Source organism: Chiloscyllium plagiosum, unplaced genomic scaffold (assembly GCF_037043375.1).
Source record: "Chiloscyllium plagiosum isolate Xiang-an unplaced genomic scaffold, Cpla_swu_hap1 HiC_scaffold_11, whole genome shotgun sequence".
Taxonomy (NCBI): domain Eukaryota; kingdom Metazoa; phylum Chordata; class Chondrichthyes; order Orectolobiformes; family Hemiscylliidae; genus Chiloscyllium; species Chiloscyllium plagiosum.
The window spans coordinates 27,292,722-27,311,873 of record NW_028270149.1 but is presented as its reverse complement, the minus strand read 5'-3'; the positions used below and the strand labels follow the sequence as shown (position 1 = coordinate 27,311,873).

Below are 19,152 nucleotides of genomic sequence, written 5' to 3'. Positions count from 1 at the left end.
TTTTTTTCCTTTTTTTCTTTTTCTAATTTAACCCCCACACTACCACCTAAGTGCGGTAGTGCTTATTTTTTCCCCAGCACCCATGGTGTGTGTGTATACGTGTGAGACATAGTGAAAGACACAAAGTGCACGAATCTTTATTCAATTTCCACCACCAGGAAGGCCAGTGACAAGCAGTGCCCTTCACATCGAAGGGATACTCCTGTTTATCTTTTTTTTTCAGGAAGATAGGAAAACACCCGAGTGGCCAGTGACAAACACTGCCCTTCCCATAAAAGGACAATGCTGTGTGATCAAAACAGTGAAGGGGAGGGTAGGGACTAAATCAAAATAGAGTTGGACGGGGAAATAATGCACTCCACTCCCCGCGGCACCCACCTCTCCCTGAACAACTCCGTGTTGGTGGACACCGCGTGCTCCTTCTCCAAGGACACCCGGGCCCTAACGTAACCGTGGAAGAGGGGCAGGCAGTTGGCCCTAACGACCCCCTCCACAGCCCGCTGATACACCTGTTTATCCTTCTTTTGTTCTTTTTTTTGTTTTTTTTTCTTTGTGCAGGTGTGAGACACAGTGAAAGACACAAAGTGCATGAATCTTTATTCAAAATCCACCACCAGGAAGATAGGAAAACACTCGAGTGGCCAGTGACAAACTCTGCCCTTCACATCAAAGTATAGTGCTGTGTGATCAAAACAGTGAAGTGGAGGGTAGGGACTAAATCAAAATAGAGTTGGAGGGAGAAATGATGCACTCCACTCCCTGCGGCGCCCACCTCTCCCTGAACAACTCCAGGGTGTTGGTGGACACCGCGTGCTCCTTCTCCAAGGACACCCGGGCTCTAACGTAACCGCGGAAGAGGGGCAGGCAGTCGGCCCTAAAGACCCCCTCCACAGCCCGCTGATACTCCTGTTTTTTTTTCTTTTTTTTTTCTTTTTTTTTGCTGTGTGATCAAAACAGTGAAGGGGAGAACACTGTTGTTTATTTATTTTTTTCCCAAGGTGAAGCAATTTTATTTTTTTTTCTATTTAACCCCCACACTACCGCCTAACTGCGGTAGTGCTTATTTTTTCCCCAGCACCCATGGTGTGTGTGTGCAGGTGTGAGACACAGTGAAAGACACAAAGTGCACGAATCTTTATTCAATTTCCACCACCAGGAAGATAGGAAAACACTCGGGTGGCCAGTGACAAACACTGCCCTTCACATCAAAGGGCAGTGCTATGTGATCAAAACAGTGAAGGGGAGGGTGATACTCCTGTTTATTTATTTTTTCTTTTTTCTTCTACCACCTAAGTGCGGTAGTGCTTATTTTTGCCCGAGCTCCCATGGTGTGTGTGTGTGCAGGTGTGAGACACAGTGTAAGACACAAAGTGCACGAATCTTTATTCAAATTCCACCACCAGGAAGATAGGAAAACATCCGGGTGGCCAGTGACAACACTGCCCTTCACATCAAAGGGCAGTGCTGTGTGAGCAAAACAGTGAAGGGGAGGGTAGGAACTAAATCAAAATAGAGTTGGAGGGAGAAATGATGCACTCCACTCCCTGCTGCGCCCACCTCTCCCCGAACAACTCCAGGGTGTTGGTCGACACCGCGTGCTCCTTCTCCAAGGACACCCGGGCTCTAACGTAACCACGGAAGAGGGGCAGGCAGTCGGCCCGAACGACCCCCTCCACAGCCCACTGATACTCCTGTTTATTTTTTTCTGCGGTAGTGCTTATTTTTTCCCCCAGCACCCATGGTGTATGTGTGCAGGTGTGAGACACAGTGAAAGACACAAAGTGCACGAATCTTTATTCAAATTCCACCACCAGGAAGATAGGAAAATACTCGGGTGGCCAGTGACAAACACTGCCCTTCACATCAAAGGGCAGTGCTGTGTGATCAAAACAGTGAAGGGGAGGGTGATACTCCTGTTAATTTTTTTTTTCAGACTACACTCCTGTTTGTCCTTTTTTTTTCTTTTTTTCCCCTTTTTCTTTTTAACTCCCACACTACCGCCTAAGTGCGGTAGTGCTTATTTTATCCCCAGCATCCATGGTGTGTGTGTGCAGGTGTGAGACAGTGCAAGACACAAAGTGCACGAATCTTTATTCAATTTCCACCACCAGGAAGATAGGAAAACACCCGGGTGGCCAGTGACAAACACTGCCTTTCACATCAAAGGGCAGTGCTGTGTGATCAAAACAGTGAAGGGGTGGGTGATACTCCTGTTTATTTTTTTTATTTTTTTTATTTTTATTTTTTTTAAATTATATATATTAACCCCCACACTACCACCTAAGTGCGGTAGTGCTTATTTTTTCCCCAGCACCCATGTTGTGTGTGTGCAGGTGTGAGACACAGTGAAAGACACAACGTGCACAAATCTTTATTCAAATTCCACCACCGGGAAGATAGGAAAACACCCGAGTGGCCAGTGACAAACACTGCCCTTCACATCGAAGGGCAATGCTGTGTGATCAAAACAGTGAAGGGGAGGGTGATACTCCTGTTTATTTATTTATTTTTTCTTCTTTTTTTTGACTGTGGTTTGTTTTTTATGTTTTTTATTTTTCTTTTTCTTCTTTTTTCTTTTTTTTACCCAAATCTCCTGTTTATTTCTTTTTTCCCCACACTACCACCTAAGTGCGGTAGTGCTTATTTTATCCCCAGCACCCATGGTGTGTGTGTATACGTGTGAAACACAGTGAAAGACACAAAGTGCATGAATTTTTTATTCAATTTCCACCACCAGGAAGATAGGAAAACACCCAGGTGGCCAGTGACAAACACTGCCCTTCACATTAAAGGGCAGTGTTGTGTGATCAAAACAGTGAGGGGGAGGGTGATACTCCTGTTTATTTTTGTATTTTTATTTTTATTTTTTCCCCAGCACCCATGGTGTGTGTGTATAGGTGTGAGACACAGTGAATGACACAAAGTGCATGAATCTTTATTCAAATTCCACCACCAGGAAGATAGGAAAACACCCGAGTGGCCAGTGACAAACACTGCCCTTCACATCAAAGGGCAGTGCTGTGTGATCAAAACAGTGAAGGGGAGGGTGATACTCCTGTTTAATTTTTTCTTTTTTTTTCACCTCAAAGGGCAAGCACACCTGTTTTTTTTCTTTTTCTTAACCCCCACACTACCGCCTAACTGCGGTAGTGCTTATTTTTTCCCCAGCACCCATGGTGTGTGTGTGCAGGTGTGAGACACAGTGAAAGACACAAAATGCACGAATCTTTATTCAATTTCCACCACCAGGAAGATAGGAAAACACCCGGGTGGCCCGATACTCCTGTTTATTTTTTTTTCTCTTTTTTTTTGCTGTGTGATCAAAACAGTGAAGGGGAGGTTAGGGACTAAATCAAAATAGAGTTGGAGGGAGAAATGGCCCTCCTGTTTATTTTTTTTATTTTTTTTTTACCATCACACTACCACCTAAGTGCGGTAGTGCTTATTTTATCCCCAGCACCCATGGGTGTGTGTGTATACGTGTGAAACACAGTGAAAGACACAAAGTGCACGAATCTTTATTCAAATTCCACCACGAGGAAGATAGGAAAACACCCGGGTGGCCCGATACGCCTGTTTATTTTTTTTCTTTTTTTTCTTTTATTTATTTATTTATTTTTTCTTTTTTCCCCGCACTACCACCTCAGTGCGGTAGTGCTTATTTTATCCCCAGCACCCATGGTGTGTGTGTTGATACGTGTGAGACACAGTGAAAGACACAAAGTGCACGAATTTTTATTCAAATTCCACCACGAGGAAGATAGGAAAACTCCCGGGTGGCCCGATACTCCTGTTTATTTTTTTTAGGAGTGAGACACAATGAAGACATTCCTGTTCTTTTTTTTTTGTGTGTGCAGGTGTGAGACACAGTGAAAGACAAAGTGCACAAATTTTTATTCAAATTCCACCACGAGGAAGATAGGAAAACTCCCGGGTGGCCCGATACTCCTGTTTATATCTGTCAGCCAGAACTCCTTGATTGGCCCAGGTTAACAACCCCAATCAGCGAAATCATGCTCAACAAGATTCACCTGGTCAATCACTACAGAACCCCACTCCAGCCCATCAGATATCTCAATTAAATCGTAAAATGTGACTGCAAAAATACATCAATATATTAGTACTATTTAGCAATAATTCTAGTACTATGACAGGCATCAAATTCTGACTGTATTTGTGGATAGAATTTATTCCCAAATAATGTATAATTTTATGCAAAGATGTTATGAATTCAAGCACATTAAACTCAGAATACTGTATACACAGGCAGGAAGTGTAAGCATTCAACCGTTTAACCACATTTGTTATCTCTGTGGTTTCAAATTCTGACAAATTTTACTTACAAATCTGTTAGAAACAAAAGGCTGAATCATGTGTTTTTGGCTAAGTGCAAGCTATGTCCAGTTTTTTTGAGGCTTTTCACCACTAGGCCTAGTGAATTTTCTCGTTGTGTCTTACCAAACTTACTATCATTAACTACCAATCCACATCCCCGCACCTCATCACAACCCTCATGTCCAATTCCAGCCCCATCTTACCACCTGCCATTCCCAGAGAAACTTGCCACTGCTGGAATATTCTGAAATTTGCCCACATCCCTTTTACCTGCGCCATCTTTACAAGCCCATTGTGCACTTTGTGAAGCTCTGTCAGTTTGGAGCTGTCCTGCACAATTCCTGATATTTGCCTTGGACATGGCTGACAGGGGAAATTGTCACACTTCTTTGTGGGCAGGGACCTGGAGGTCCTGTTGGACAGGGTTGTACAGAGTCAGGAATTCCTCTTAGAGTCATAGAGTCACATAGCCATGCAACACAGAAAAATGGCCTTCGGCCCAGCTCATCCATTCCGATCAGGTATCCAAAACTGAACTAGTCTCATTTGCCTGTATTTGGCCCATCTTCTACTAAACTTTTCCTATCCATGTACCTGTCCAAGTGGCTTTCAAATGGTGCGATTGTACCTGCCTCTACCACTCCCTCTGGCAGTTCATTCCATATTATACAAGTGGAGGCCATGACACCAGACCATGCCAGCCTGGTCTGAGATTTCTACTCAGGTTAGAGCAGCCTCAGACATCTGAGGGAGTGCCCAGACCATGAGAAGAAAGTCAATAACCTTTTCAAGTTCATCAGCGTAAGTGCTACCATCTTCTCTCCAATATCTCACACTCACTCTTGTCAGTTACCGTACTTATTTCCCGCAAAATCTAATGCACTATCACTCTCACTAATGCCTACCCACTTATTTATTCTCAATTCTAACACTGGTAATCATGCACATCCTCTACATTGCCTATTCACTCACTCAGGATGGAAATTAACAGATGTGCCACTTGCTTTCATCTCCTGTAATACCTGCCTGTCTCTCATTTGAGGAGGAAAGCAGCCCCCAGTAGGCCAGCAAGACTTAATATGGGCAGTGAGCAATGTTCCCTCTAAGCTTTCAGTATTCTGCACCTGGCGATTGGCTTAGGCATGTTGATTACAATACTGTCTTCCGAATTTGGAAGTTGCTGCTGTACATGGGCAGCTGATAAGAAAATTAGAGGGAATACTGGTAGTGAGCTTCCCAACACTCAGCTCTTCACAACTTTTGTGGAAAGCATCCTGACTCCCACTGCCACAAATGGCAGACTGACCATGTCCAAGGACCTACACTGCTGCTGGAGTTTTCCCTTAAATTATTGCCCTGGGATCCCTGATCATAGGTTATCTCCCTTGACCAAACTGAAATTTGCTTACAATTATGACAAGCTTTCTATCTATGTATCTGTAATAAATGCAATGATAAGACAAAAGTGATATGAGCCTGGTAGCTCTCTCTGAGGGGCCAAAGCACACAAAGGCAAGGCAAAGCAGGGATGCTGTGAGCTACCAGGAGAGTTCAGAGTGAGTGACTAATCTGACACTGAGTGAAAAGTCTGGAGATGCAGCCTGGTGCAGTCCATGAGCTGGGTATATGTTCCTGAGCACACAGTATCCTTTACAATGATAATTGTCAGTGTAGCATGAGGTGCAACAGAAACATGCAGAAACTCATTGGAGGTGTGCCATGAGGACTCTTAGAGGCTGGTATATATTGGATGCCAACATCCATGGATGTGGTTACGTGTGGGTATTGCCCTGAGATGTTGGTATCCAACATGGACGTCCTTTGGTGCAAATGGTGAGATGAAGTGATCAGGTATACATTCTCATTTCCATGTTAAAATTTCTCATCATCTATTGGTTGGAGCATTATTTTTGCAGAAGAGGCTTAACAAAATGATCCAAATGCCTGATTTTCTTATTTGGCAAGGTGATAATTGTGAACACATACACCAGAAAGATTATTTCATAACACTTCTTATTTATCTGAATCTATTTTTCCTTTGGCACCACCAATTGTTCCGATTTTCATTGACATAGATGAAGGATTTTCGACATGAAAACATAAATGTTTTCCTTGGATTCTTCTTTGACTGTGGGATGCTTGCTATTGTGACTGAGTTCTGTACCCGTGGAAGCCTGCTCGATCTGCTGAGAAATGAAGATGTGAAATTGGACTGGATGTTCAAATCATCACTACTGCTGGATCTGATCAAGGTTGGTTACATTCCTGATATTATTGGCACTTCTGTTCCTGTCAACATTGTGGAGGTTGTTACTGGTCTTGCAGCATTGTCTTACAGCAGAAGAAAGTCAATTTTACATTGCAATAGAGAAATATGCTATTCGTTCTTCCAAATGAATCTTTCACAAAGGGAGTGAAGGAGGGAATGTGTACCATTGCAACTCACAAAGACTGTCAAGCACATTGATGCATTTTGATGCAACTTGCTTAATTATGCCTGAGTATTTTAGCAAATAAATACATAAAGCTCAGATAAAGAAAGACTTGTATTTCTACTTATAGTACCTGTCAAGAACAAAAGATTTTGCGCAGTATTTTACAGCAAATGAAGTACTTTTTGAAGCGTAGCTGTTTTTTATTCATTCATTGGTTTTGGATGATGCTGGCAGGATCAGAATGTATTGCCCATCCCTGTTACTAATGTAAGATCATAAGAAATAGCAGCTGGAGTGGGCCATTGTCTCCCCCAAATCTGCCTTGCCATTCTATAAAATCATGGTTAGTCTGCCTAGGCCTCTAAAACACTTTTGTGCCAACTCCTCATAGCCCTCTTATCCTTGATATTTCAAAATCCAGCTTTCTCTCCTTTTAACACTTTCAGTGATATCGTGCTCGCAACTCCCTGGGGTACAGAATTTCAAACATTCACTACCCTTTGAGAGAAAAATTTCCTATGCACCTTGGTTTTAAATAGGTGTCCCTTTATTTGGTAACTAAATCCTGTACTTTGAGACTCCCCCAGTCATGAAAACATCTTCTCAAATTCTCCCATATCAAGCTTCCTCGAAATGTATATATTTCGATAAGATCACCTCTCATTCATTGAAATTGTAATGAATAATGATCAAAGCCAAGTGAATCAGCCAAGTATATCTCTTTCAAACTGTCTTCAATGCCAGCCTTAAACATGAGGACCACAACTGTGCACAATACTCCAGGTGTGACTCTACCAACACCCTGGACAGTTGTAACAAGACTTCTCTATTTCTAAACTTTACCTCCCTAGCCACAAAGGCCACTATCCCATTTGCCTTCTGAATTACTTGGTGCATCTGCATGCTACCATTCCGCTTCTCATGCACTATTACGGAGTCTCTCTCTATTTAAATATTAGTCTGCCTTTTGTTTCTTGCCGCCAAACTCTTTCCTATGTAACATGCTTTCCTATGTAAAACTCCTTCTGCAAAGTGTTTGCCCATTCGCTCAACCTACCTTTATCCCTTTGCAGATTTCATATGTTTTGATCACCGGGCAATGATACAGATGTTGCAAATCATTTTGCTCGTTAGACAGGAGGAAAATAAGTCAGAGCTCCTACTCCTGATCCTGTCCAATGATGCCTTGTGGAAATACTTATGGCTGTGACCACTTTGCAAAGAAAGGATCAGGTTTGGCTGCAGTGCCTGAGTGGGGTATTTTGCCTGTTGTGAATAAAAATGATTCTTAATATTATGGAGCAGACCAAACCCCCTCAAAATATTTTGAGGATGGATTAGATCCTAACTTTTTTTTATTTTAAAATTAAATGTTAGGTGTTGCATTCCAAATGCAGCTCAATTGGGCAAACTATTGGAATTAAAGCAAAACACACTTTATTGTTCCGCTATAGTTAAAATACAACAAAAGATAGAAGAAATTACAATAACTTAACTCTACTGGAAAACTTAACAGAATAATAGGTACAGTAACTAGTACTAATTAATTGTTCCAAAATAGTAACATCCCATAAACATACCCCTTGGCAAAAGACAAATTCAGAAAACAGGTTGTCTTGCATGCAATTCCAATAGCTGGAAGAAAACCCCTGAACTGGAATTTTGGGAGACAGAGAGAAAGAGAGGACAAAAATAGCTTCCACTTCGTCAAGACCTCAACAGGAACTCCTGAAAGTTAAAACTAACATTCCTGGTGCTGTGAGAACTTGATCATACCCATTCAGGCTGCTTCTATTGTTCCAACTGTAAAAGAAAACCCAAGGCCACACAAGCTGATTAATTTAGTGGCTCTGGTAGACTGTTCATCTCCTCTGCCTTAAAACCTCTCTTCAAAAAATAAACAGGTTAAAATACACCTCTTAAAGCCATAGTATCATCACATTTAGTTTGTTCTTCTGTAAAGCATTACTTATATGGAAGAAACTTCAGAATATGTGGTAGTATTGAAGTACTTTATTATTTAGCTGGATATGCAAAGGGATGCCATCCTTGTCAATGTGAATCCAATTTTCACCCAAACATTATAAAGCACCATGTTCCCCAATTAGTGTGATGTTACATAGAATATATAACCATTTGTGGACTGTTTGTTATAAAAGTAAGAATGCTCTTAGTGTTATTCAGTCTGGAAATGGACAATTGGTTAATTTTCCAATAACTTACTATTACAGGGCATGAGGTATTTACACCACCGAGAATATGTACATGGAAACCTCAAGTCAAGGAATTGTGTTGTAGATGGACGCTTTGTCCTAAAGGTGACAGACTATGGATATATTGAAGTGGCCAAAGCCCAGAACATTCCATTGATGGAACCTCCAGCAGAAGGTAAAAACAGGCACTGCAGATTAATATAGTACTTCTCATCTTGACGCATATTAGACTTTTATACACAAGTCATGTCGACTTTTCCTATTGAGCAGAGTTAATCTGCTGCTGCCTTTTCTTTTGGTGTAGTGTCTGTCATGTAATCAAGTATTTTGAGGCTTGAAATAATACCCCGTGAAGATTCCTTAACATATTGTTCCTTCTTTCACTCTTTCAGTAGAAGCATCAGATTGCCATTCAATTGACTTAAATTAAAAGGGTTTGTGCATATCTGAAATAACATCGCACAAAACATTCAGTGTCCAAATGCTAATCCTCATAAAATACAATTTAAAAGCCTTTTGCCTTACAGATCTTTGGATTGCAGAAGTACACTGTGGAAGTTTCAAAAGAATTACTTCTGCTATTTTATTTCAGAAATTGCAATGCTGAGCTTTTACCATAAATAGAGACAGTAAATTAAAGTGAAGTAAGGCTTTGTGGATTGTGGCATCAATCTTCTGGCTCAGCCAAATAGCTACTCTTCATAAAAGAGTCTGTCTAACCAAAACTTTGGGAGGCTGTCAAAGTCAAGTCAGTTATGTTCTTATCCAAGATCCACATTATCTGTCACGTCTTTTTAAATACAAGTTCCTGACAAGTCTGATAGCTTCCTCATCTATTTCTCTATTATTTCTTTATGCCATGCTATTGTTTAATGTGGTTCTGCACAAATTGAAAATACTTAGCAATTTTATTTGCATTAAGCCTTTTAAAGAAACCCCTATCCATTATGCAGCTTACAATACACCACACAAGCCAGGTTACAATGCATGTTTACTGCCCACTATAAAGTAATGGTGACAAAGAATGCATTCATATGGTTTTGTGGTTAGCAGGGACAAATTTTCACATGTTGCCTCAAGATAGAAAGACACTGAAAATTGGCTATAAATGAGCAAACAACTAAACTCAATAAAACCAATGGCAGTTTTTTTTAATGAAAATCATTTCCATTGAGGCTATACTTTGTTGAGTATAAGCATTAGTCATAACAGTGAAGTGCTGTAATGGAAAATAATGACACAATGCACATGTTGTCAAAACAAATGACTATGCCCAACATAAGAATGCATTATTTATTTGTTAATCATGCACCTAAAACATATAAAAACTGATGTACTTGACAGGTGAATGTAGTAATTTGTTTTGGCAACATATGCTCTGAGTAATTACTTTCTTTTAAAGCATTTGACTATGTGCTATTATGGGGAATGTTTGGTTGAGGGTCAGGATGGTAATGCTTCTATATATGTGAATACATATTCCTACTGATGACAGAAGTGCGACAAGTATTTAACTGAAGCTCACACCTACTTATATCTGATGTTTTGTATCTGACAAATATAGTCAGTGTGGAAGAAGAGTGAAGAAATCCTCCTCTGTACACAAACGTGCTTTTCACTTTGGCCCAATTAATACTTCACATGCTGGGTTTGATTCTATATTTGTTCAAATTATTTTGGCCTCTGTGCCTCTTTTGCAGTCTCTTACCAAACTCAGTCTCTCAAATTGAAAACTATAAAAAACAACAGTGAAAGAATTAATGAAGCAAAGCTAAAAACAGGAAACAGAAATGGGAGACTGAATAAGAATCGATAACTCCTGAAATATAAGGCAAAGATTGATATGAGTGCAAAGCAAATTCACAGAACAGAAGCAGACCTAATAATCTTTCAAGTCCTTTCACTGATCAAGGATCCATCTATCCACCTACTCAACAGTTTTTTTCAATCAGATCCCCTTGTAAAGCACACTTTGGACCCTTTTTGTATTGTGTACTTTAATGATTACCACAAGTCAGTGACTTCATGTGTTTAAAAGACTTTGCATAAAAATGTTCTGCTTTATTTCTTGTGTGTATAACTTTGTAATTTTTGTAATTAATTCTTGTTCAGGCAAAGTTGTTTTCTAGTCCAGTAATTTGAAATAAACAATATAATTAATGCAGAGAAGCAGAAATGTAGGACAGATTTCTCCTCTCCCTGTGGTATGAGTAATGATGAGAAAGTTGGGAAAATATTGTGAGAATGAAAATATTAGTTTCTCAACATCGAGAGCTTTTTCTCAATTTTTTACCCTTAAGACTTAAATGGTGACCTCAGAATCTCACCATTAAGCAGCAAACACTGTATTTCCAAGTATATGCATTCATGAAAGCCTAACTGGCCTTATTTATAAGCCATTTCCAAATCTCCTCTCTACTGAGTAACTCTACTGAGCAGCAATTCTCAACATGTACATCAGAATTAACACCTGGTGGCTGTAGCTTGCCAATTGTCCTGGTCATCATGAAACTGCTTTTTCAGGACAATGTCACTGCCTGCTCCATGAGCCCCATTCTCCTCAATCTTTCATCCACAAATTACAACATCACCAATCCATCAGCCTCAACACATCATCATATTTACTCTTGAAATAACTCTCACACCACTTCAGCACTTCAACATTTTACTTTAGAGCTCAAGGACAGTAAAAACTTGCCTGCTTCTGCCAAGTTGCTTTGCCTGCAAGGACAGTCATGCATCTCATGCAACTATACAGAGTGGTGTTTCACTCATATGACCACAGGGATCTCATGAGTGCATGGGAGAGGCAATGGCCTAGTGGTGTTATCACCAGACTGTTAATGTTCAGAAAATCAGCTAATGTTCGAAACTCACCACATCAAATAGTAGCATTTGAATTCGTGGAAAAATAAATGTATTCGAGTTCAGAATCTATTGATGATCATGAAGCCATTGTTGAGGGCAAAAAAAAATCCCACCTAGCTCACTGATGCCTTTCAGGGAAGGAAATCTGCCATCCTCACCTGGGCTGGCCTATATGTGACTCCAGATCCACAGCAATGTGGTTGACCCTCAGCTGTCCTTTAAGATGACCTACTGAACCATTCAGCTGTATGAACTGCTATGGCATTTCAACAAAGAAATGAAGCCAGGTGGACTACCTGAGATTTACCCAGGCTCCGGAAAAGGTAACAGCAGAAACAGCCCTGTTGACGCTGCAAAGTTCTACTTGCTAACATCTGGGGAGAGCTGTCTCACAGACTAGTCAAGCAAAAACCATCACAGAATCAATTACCCAGATGCCACCATCACTATTCCTGGATATATCCTGTCCCATCAGTAAGACAGACCAAGCAGTGGTATTGGTACAGCGATATACAGTCAGTTTTTAGTTACTAGCTCCAGAATCTTAGGCTGTTTATTTTCATGCATGGGGAGAAGCAAGACATTTGTGACATTTGGGGACTCTAAACAGTCAATCAGTTAGGTAGGGGATGCTATGACAATGTCACACCTGCAACATGTGCCAACAAGCATACAACATGTGCTTCAAGCAATTGGCCATGTGTGAAAGTCAAAAGGATGCAATGAAGACTGGCTACAGTCAATCTGGGGATACTACTCAAATCAGTCAAGGGGCCTGCCTTATTGCAATCCACAGCATTGACCATGGTCAGCAGACACTTGGTCATACCAGAGTTTGGGGATCTTTGGTCCTTGCAGCCTGCTGATTGGGTTATGGTTAGCCCTGCAGGGGTGCTGTTGAGACATCAATCCAGGATTTGGGCCAATTTTTTCTTCAATGAGACAAAGGGAGGGTTTGAGTCTAATTAAGTGAATATAAAGGCATGTCGTAGTAATGCTTTCAGGTGAGATATTGTGTAGGAAGCACAGAAGGAAGGAAAGCTTTGAAGTTTTGGAGGTTGAGGTGGAGTGCACAAAGTGCATACAATAGTGCGGATTGCAGTCCATGAACCTTGGGAAGATGCATGTGCAATGGCAGATTTAGAGTGAGTGGAGCCCCTGTATGTGCAGGTAGCAGAGAGAAGATGGTGGAAATTACCCTTAAAGAGTACTTAGACCTTCTTCCTGCACCACTAGGAATCCTGCTTCAATAGAGTCAGTGCACTAATTTGTGTCAAGGTGGGCTTGGGCTGGTGGTGTGACGTCTTTTGGTAGTCACCTGGAAAAGGACTATCTTCCTCACCAACATCCAATCAACCAACACTTCTCTGTCCCTGTCTGCAACACGGGAGCAAATGTTTCTTGCCTTTGGGTCAAATGTTGAATATTGTAGGTCAAGAATTGCAAGTGAGGACTGGTACCTGGTTTGCAGTGTCTGTGGCTGAGTAGAGAACATGGCACCAGTGGTGTGAAAGCTAGAAGGTACCAGCAATGGTGAGCATAGCTGCATCTCTGCTCACATGGTTCCCCAAGAACGTTCTCCAGGAGGATAGTTACACGGCTTATGAGGTGAAGATCGGAAGATGCCTGACTAATGTTGAATTGAGCACCACAATCCTCATTTACCAAAACATTTCATTGGAAAATGGAAACATTCACTCTTAACGATAAAAACAAAAGCTCACATAATTTGAATTAGGAGTAGACAGTGTTTTCACTCTTTACAATAATAAGCAACTTAGCTGAACAAACTTAATAAATTGCCCCAATAAACTTAAAAAATTCACTGAAGTCAAGCCAGTGTCTCCCATATTATGCTCATCATGGACTGGTTGGACCAAAGGGTCTGTTTCCAAGCTGTATGACTATGTGTCTATGAGAACAAGCCTAATAACGTAAATTCTGAATAGCTGGAAACATCTCCTTAATTGGTTTTACATCCTTTTAAGGCAATACCACCTTGCTGTGACTGAGTGAACAAAGCTGCACATGTGATAGTCCGTTTTGATTTGTAAAAATATGTTTGACACTTCGATCTTGCACTTCTGAAATAATAAATTTTAATTTTATTGCAGAATTCCTTTGGACTGCTCCTGAGATACTACGGAAGCCCAATCCTTTAATGAATGGTACCTTCAAGGGTGACATTTATAGTTTCGCAATCATAATGCAAGAGGTGGTAATACGAGGTCCACCGTACTGCATGTTTGATCTCTCTGCAGAAGGTAAGAGGGTTTCTTGTGTGAAAGTAAAGTATAGCTTTCCCAAAGTCTTAATTGATAAACGTACTGCGCATAATAGAAATGAGATATGAAGGAACTATCTTAATCCTAGGACTCTTCTCAGTCAGGTAGTGGCTTGATGCTGCAATGGGTCTTAACTCTTCCAGAAAGGTATTAAAATCTGCCAAAGTTTTCACTCCTAACTCCATGACCAGACCTAAACAGTATTTGTGTGTGATCTCTGATGTGGATGAATTCAGATCAGCTTCATATTTACAATATTTAAATAATCTTTCAATTTTAGAATTACAAATGCACTTGACTGAGATAAGGGAGGGAAAGCAAAATGGAACAAAAATAGAAAATATTGAAAGTATTGCAGATTGCTAAATCATGGATTGGTGCATGGCACTTTTATTTCAAAGTCAGAAGGTGCTGGATTCACAATGCATTGAGAAGATTTGGGCACAATCTTGGTTGACTGTCCAGGGTAGTAGAGTAGGAAAACTGCACAGTCAGAGATGCTACCTTGAGGTTAAGACATTAAACCAACATGTGCCCAAAGATTACCCAACATTATTGGAAAGAAGAGCAGGGGAATTGTCCTGTTTAATATTTATCCCTTAACCATTAGTCCAAATCAAGTCATTATCACATTCTGTTTGTTGGAATTTGCTGCCACTTTTCCTCCATTTAAGTATTACTTAATTGATTACGATATGCTTTAGTGTGGTGCTGGAAAAGCACAGCAGGTCAGGCAGCATCCGAGGAGCAGAAAAATCGACATTTCAGGCATAAGCCCTTCATTTAAATTTGTTCATATGTGTGATTCTCCCCTCTTCTCGACTGAAGACATTGACTTATCCTGAGTTTAGTTTTACAGGATCCAAAGGGAAAAAAGACATTGCAAATGTTAGATTCTTGATATAAAACTCCTGAAAATACAGGTCTGTCCATAAAGACAAAAAGGGAGGCTCACTCTTCAAATGTAACTTTGGTCAGAACTGAATGTTGAAAAATTATTACATACTTCAGTAGTATTGGGCTTATGTCCAAAAGGTTGATTCTCCTGCTCCTCAGATGCTGCCTGACCTGCTGTGCTTTTCCAGCACTACACTCTGATCTCCAGCATCTGCAGTCCTCACTTTCTCCTACGATGTGCTTTAAAATGTCCTGAAGTTGTGAAAGGCACTAGACAAATGCAAGTCTTTCTTCCCACTTAAAAATGCAAAATCAAGAAATGTCCAGTTGAGCCTCTAACCCAGGAGAAAGCGTTCTTTGTTTCTAATACTTCTAAAGTATGTAATTATTTTTCAGTGTTCAGTTCTGACCAAAGTTACATTCGAACAGTGAGCCTCCCTTTTCTCTTTAAGGACAGACCTGTAATTTCAAAGAGTTTCTTATCAGGAATCTAGCATTTGCAATTTCTTTCCTTTGGATTCTGTAAAACTAAACTCAGGGTGAGTCAATGTCTTCAGTCGAGAAGAGGGGAGAATCATACATATGAGAAAATTTAAAAGAAGAAATAATTAGCAAATTTTGTTAAAATTATATTAACTATCTATAACTATTCTTTTCCAGAAATTATTGAGAATGTAAAAAAGCCCCCTCCTTTGCTCAGGCCTATTATTACACAAGACCATGCTCCCATGGAGTGTATCCAGCTAATGAGGCAATGCTGGAATGAAATACCTGAAAGAAGACCATCCTTTGATGAAGTCTTTGATAATGTAAGATTTTACCAATTTACCTAATCATATTTTCTGTCTCTTTAGCTAACTAATCGCAACCGTAGAATCCAGCTTCATGCTCTCACCTCTTTGGATGCTAATCACAATCTGCTCCTGTCATCTACATACTTGTATCTGTTTTCACTTGTGCAGTTCAGGAATATCAACAAAGGTAGAAAAACCAATATTATCGACTCTATGCTGAGAATGCTTGAACAATATTCCAGTAATTTGGAAGATCTCATAAGAGAACGAACTGAAGAGTTAGAAATAGAAAAGCAGAAAACAGAGAAACTTCTGACACAGATGTTACCTCCGTGAGTATGATATTAAATCATGTTTATTTTTCATATTACTATGTATTAACCCCAAATCTTGACAGAGATTTCTATACTTATTTCACCCTGTCTATTTTACCTGTAAAATGTTTATAAGTGGCAGAAGTAAATTCACATTATGATGTGGACAATTCTGATTTTACATCTGAAGACTATGCTGGATGAACTGTTCCCACAAGATGTAGAGCTGTGCAATTGACTTCAGGGTACCTGGGTAATAGAGAAGAGAAAATTTACCAAGGTTCTCACATTTGATGATGAGTCATTGAATCCCGTTGATGGGGACATGTTTATGGATGTTGGGGAAGGAAAGAATAGGAATAAATGTCATTGGTTCTCATGTTTGATTAACCTACCAGCCTTCACTGTCTCGATTCACTCATATTAAATATCCACTTATTGTGTGGAGGTGAATTTATCCATGACTTAAATACAACAAGGTGTAGCAAATAAAGAGATACACACTGGTGACCACAAGGTGCTTTTCCAGATGTTCAGCAAAGGCACATTGTTTGGCCAAAATATAGGAAGCAGCACTGCAGCTAGCTATGCTACACAAGACCAGAGTATAAAATGTTCCACTTCTGAGACATTACTCAAAGATTCAGACACAAAAATTATGACAAAAAGGGAGCGAATACTCAGCGTTCAAATTAAACACTCATGTCTTTACCAGATTTACTGAGAATAGTCATAAGCAATAAATATCCCTGGTAATCACAAAGTCATTAGTTATACATATAGGATTTGACACTCCCCCACCAGTGGGTTGGATGATATAAAGGTACTTAAAATCCATTGGGAGACTTTTTGTCACCTATCTGCCCAGAATTTGTCTAAAAGTTTACAGGAGATGGAGGAAGCCCCACCAACTGGTCTTGGGTTACTGAGCCTTGTTATGAAGATGTGGGTGTACTGTACATTTAAGAAAGCTAAAAGCGAGTAGAACTACCTGACAGCACCAAGTGTTCTCAACAAGGTACAATGTAGCATGTGGTCCAGCAGTTAGGGTAGCTGGTTGTCTGGAGACAAAAACAGATTTAAATTAGGCCAATCAGTTTAAATTATACGCCCCTCCCCCCAAAATAAACCAGACTCCAATCCAGTTTGAATTGAGTATATTGACAATTTTAAAAGCCAATGCACAATCTAATCCTTTGGGTGTATAAGACCAGGAAAAATTGAACAGTTGAGAGGCAAACTGACACACCACCAGCATGTAAAGACTGCCTGAAGAATAGCTCTCTTAAAGGTACTTTATAGATCAGTAACCTGTGAAGCAGAATCTCCAAGAAGAAGAAAAGAAGACAGGAATACAGAGAAAACTGAAAGCTGCCTGGTTTTGAGATAAGAAGTTTTTTTTTGTAATTCTTAATAGGGATTTTTATCAGACCAGTACTGTAGAGGGGAAAGTAAAAGATAGGTTAGAGGAAGGAATTGCAAATAGTTGTTAGTTAATTATTCTTTGTTATACTTAAAGAAATAAAGTTGTTAATTTTTACTTTAAATAGTTATTGGCCTCTCAAATTTTTACAGATTACTGCATGGGACAATTTTTTTCTATGTTGCTGGTTTAAATTGAGCAGGTGGGTTTACCCCGTGTTATAACAGTCTTGTAAGTGGTCAATTGAGTGAGATGGTATCAGCAGTGGTAGTGGTGGTGGTGCAGTGGTTATGTCACGAGGCCAGCAGTCTAGAACCCCAGGCAAATGTTCTGGGCAAAGGTGAGGACTGCAGAAGCTGGAGATTAGAGTCAAGATTAGAGTGTGGTGCTGGAAAAGCACAGCAGGTCAGGCGGTATCCGAGGAGCAGGAAAATCAACAATTCGGGCAGGAGCCCTTCCTCGGGAATGTTCTGGGGACATGGGCTCAAATCCCACCATGGCAGATATCGAATTTATTTTTTCAAACAATAAAACTTTAGCGAGCCTTATTGTGCCGATTTAACCATTGCTGATTGTTGCAAAAATGGACTCAGTTAATGGAGGACGTTGAACTTTGGACATATATAGTTCACAAAAGGTGCTACATATAGAAAACTGTATCTTCCATTAGTCAGATCTAATTTTCAAAAGGAAATTGGGAAATATAACTTGTGCACTTTAGACATATCAAGAGAATGTTTAAAGCTGCTGGGGATACTTGGAGAGTTAAGTTACTTTTTTGTAAATATCCTGGTACACATAGAAGCAAAGATGACCTTTGGGAGAGGCCAAATGCCCTTTGGAATTATTAAACATAGGTATGACTGAGCGTAATAGTACCTAAACTCAATGGAGCTGCCAAGCCATCGACAGAGCTATCAAGTAAACTGTGAAGCTGTCAAGAAACCTAAATCACCTGCAATTTGCATTTCAACACTCGTCTCAAACAATGCAGACAGTTTATGAAGAAGTGTCTGCAGTGTTTGAGAAAAGTGTTTAAAAAGTCACTGCATTCTATTTCAGTCTGTATATTGACATAATCTGAGGTCTTTCATTAGGCTGCATGGTTGATTTTACAACCTATCTTTATCACAGTGGGATGTCTGTTGTTCACATTTTGATTAGCAGCTCCAAGTGCTTGTAAGGCTAAGATTATGAATGTTTGTTTTTAAAAGGGGTTATGTAACTGAAAGAAGTTAGATATAGTGAATGGGTGTTAATCAATGAGCATTTTGTGAATAGTAAGTTCATCAATGGACACTTAAATACATTGTCATATTTCATTTTGGCATGGATCGGTTCCAAGATTAGCCCATGGTGAATAATGGGTAATTTGGGATGGAGGACAAAGAATGCTAAGCGAAGGAATGGGTTGGCCTAAATTTTCATAGGGGCTATAACGTGCTATGTGGGTGGATAGATGGACATACATTAGCACAGAGGTATGAGGAGCCAAAAGAAATGGATAGAGAAGCAGAGGTTGATTTAAGTTGGGCATTGGGATGTATGTGGCTGTTTTCAGCTTTTTTGACGATTTTACCAGCTGTGA

The 19,152-nt window shown here is 40.1% G+C and overlaps 1 protein-coding gene across 3 annotated transcripts in view; it reads left to right on the top strand.

Moving 5' to 3' along the window:
- LOC122557350 (retinal guanylyl cyclase 2-like) overlaps positions 1-19,152 on the top strand; it is a 52,277-nt gene that overhangs the window by 20,573 nt on the left and 12,552 nt on the right. For all 3 annotated transcript variants that reach the window (XM_043704977.2, XM_043704979.2, XM_087991773.1), the window contains exons 9-13: positions 6,411-6,587; positions 9,002-9,158; positions 13,966-14,115; positions 15,694-15,842; positions 15,996-16,159. In XM_043704977.2, the coding sequence (XP_043560912.2) occupies positions 6,411-6,587; positions 9,002-9,158; positions 13,966-14,115; positions 15,694-15,842; positions 15,996-16,159 (797 nt within the window). The remainder of the gene's footprint in view (positions 1-6,410; positions 6,588-9,001; positions 9,159-13,965; positions 14,116-15,693; positions 15,843-15,995; positions 16,160-19,152) is intronic.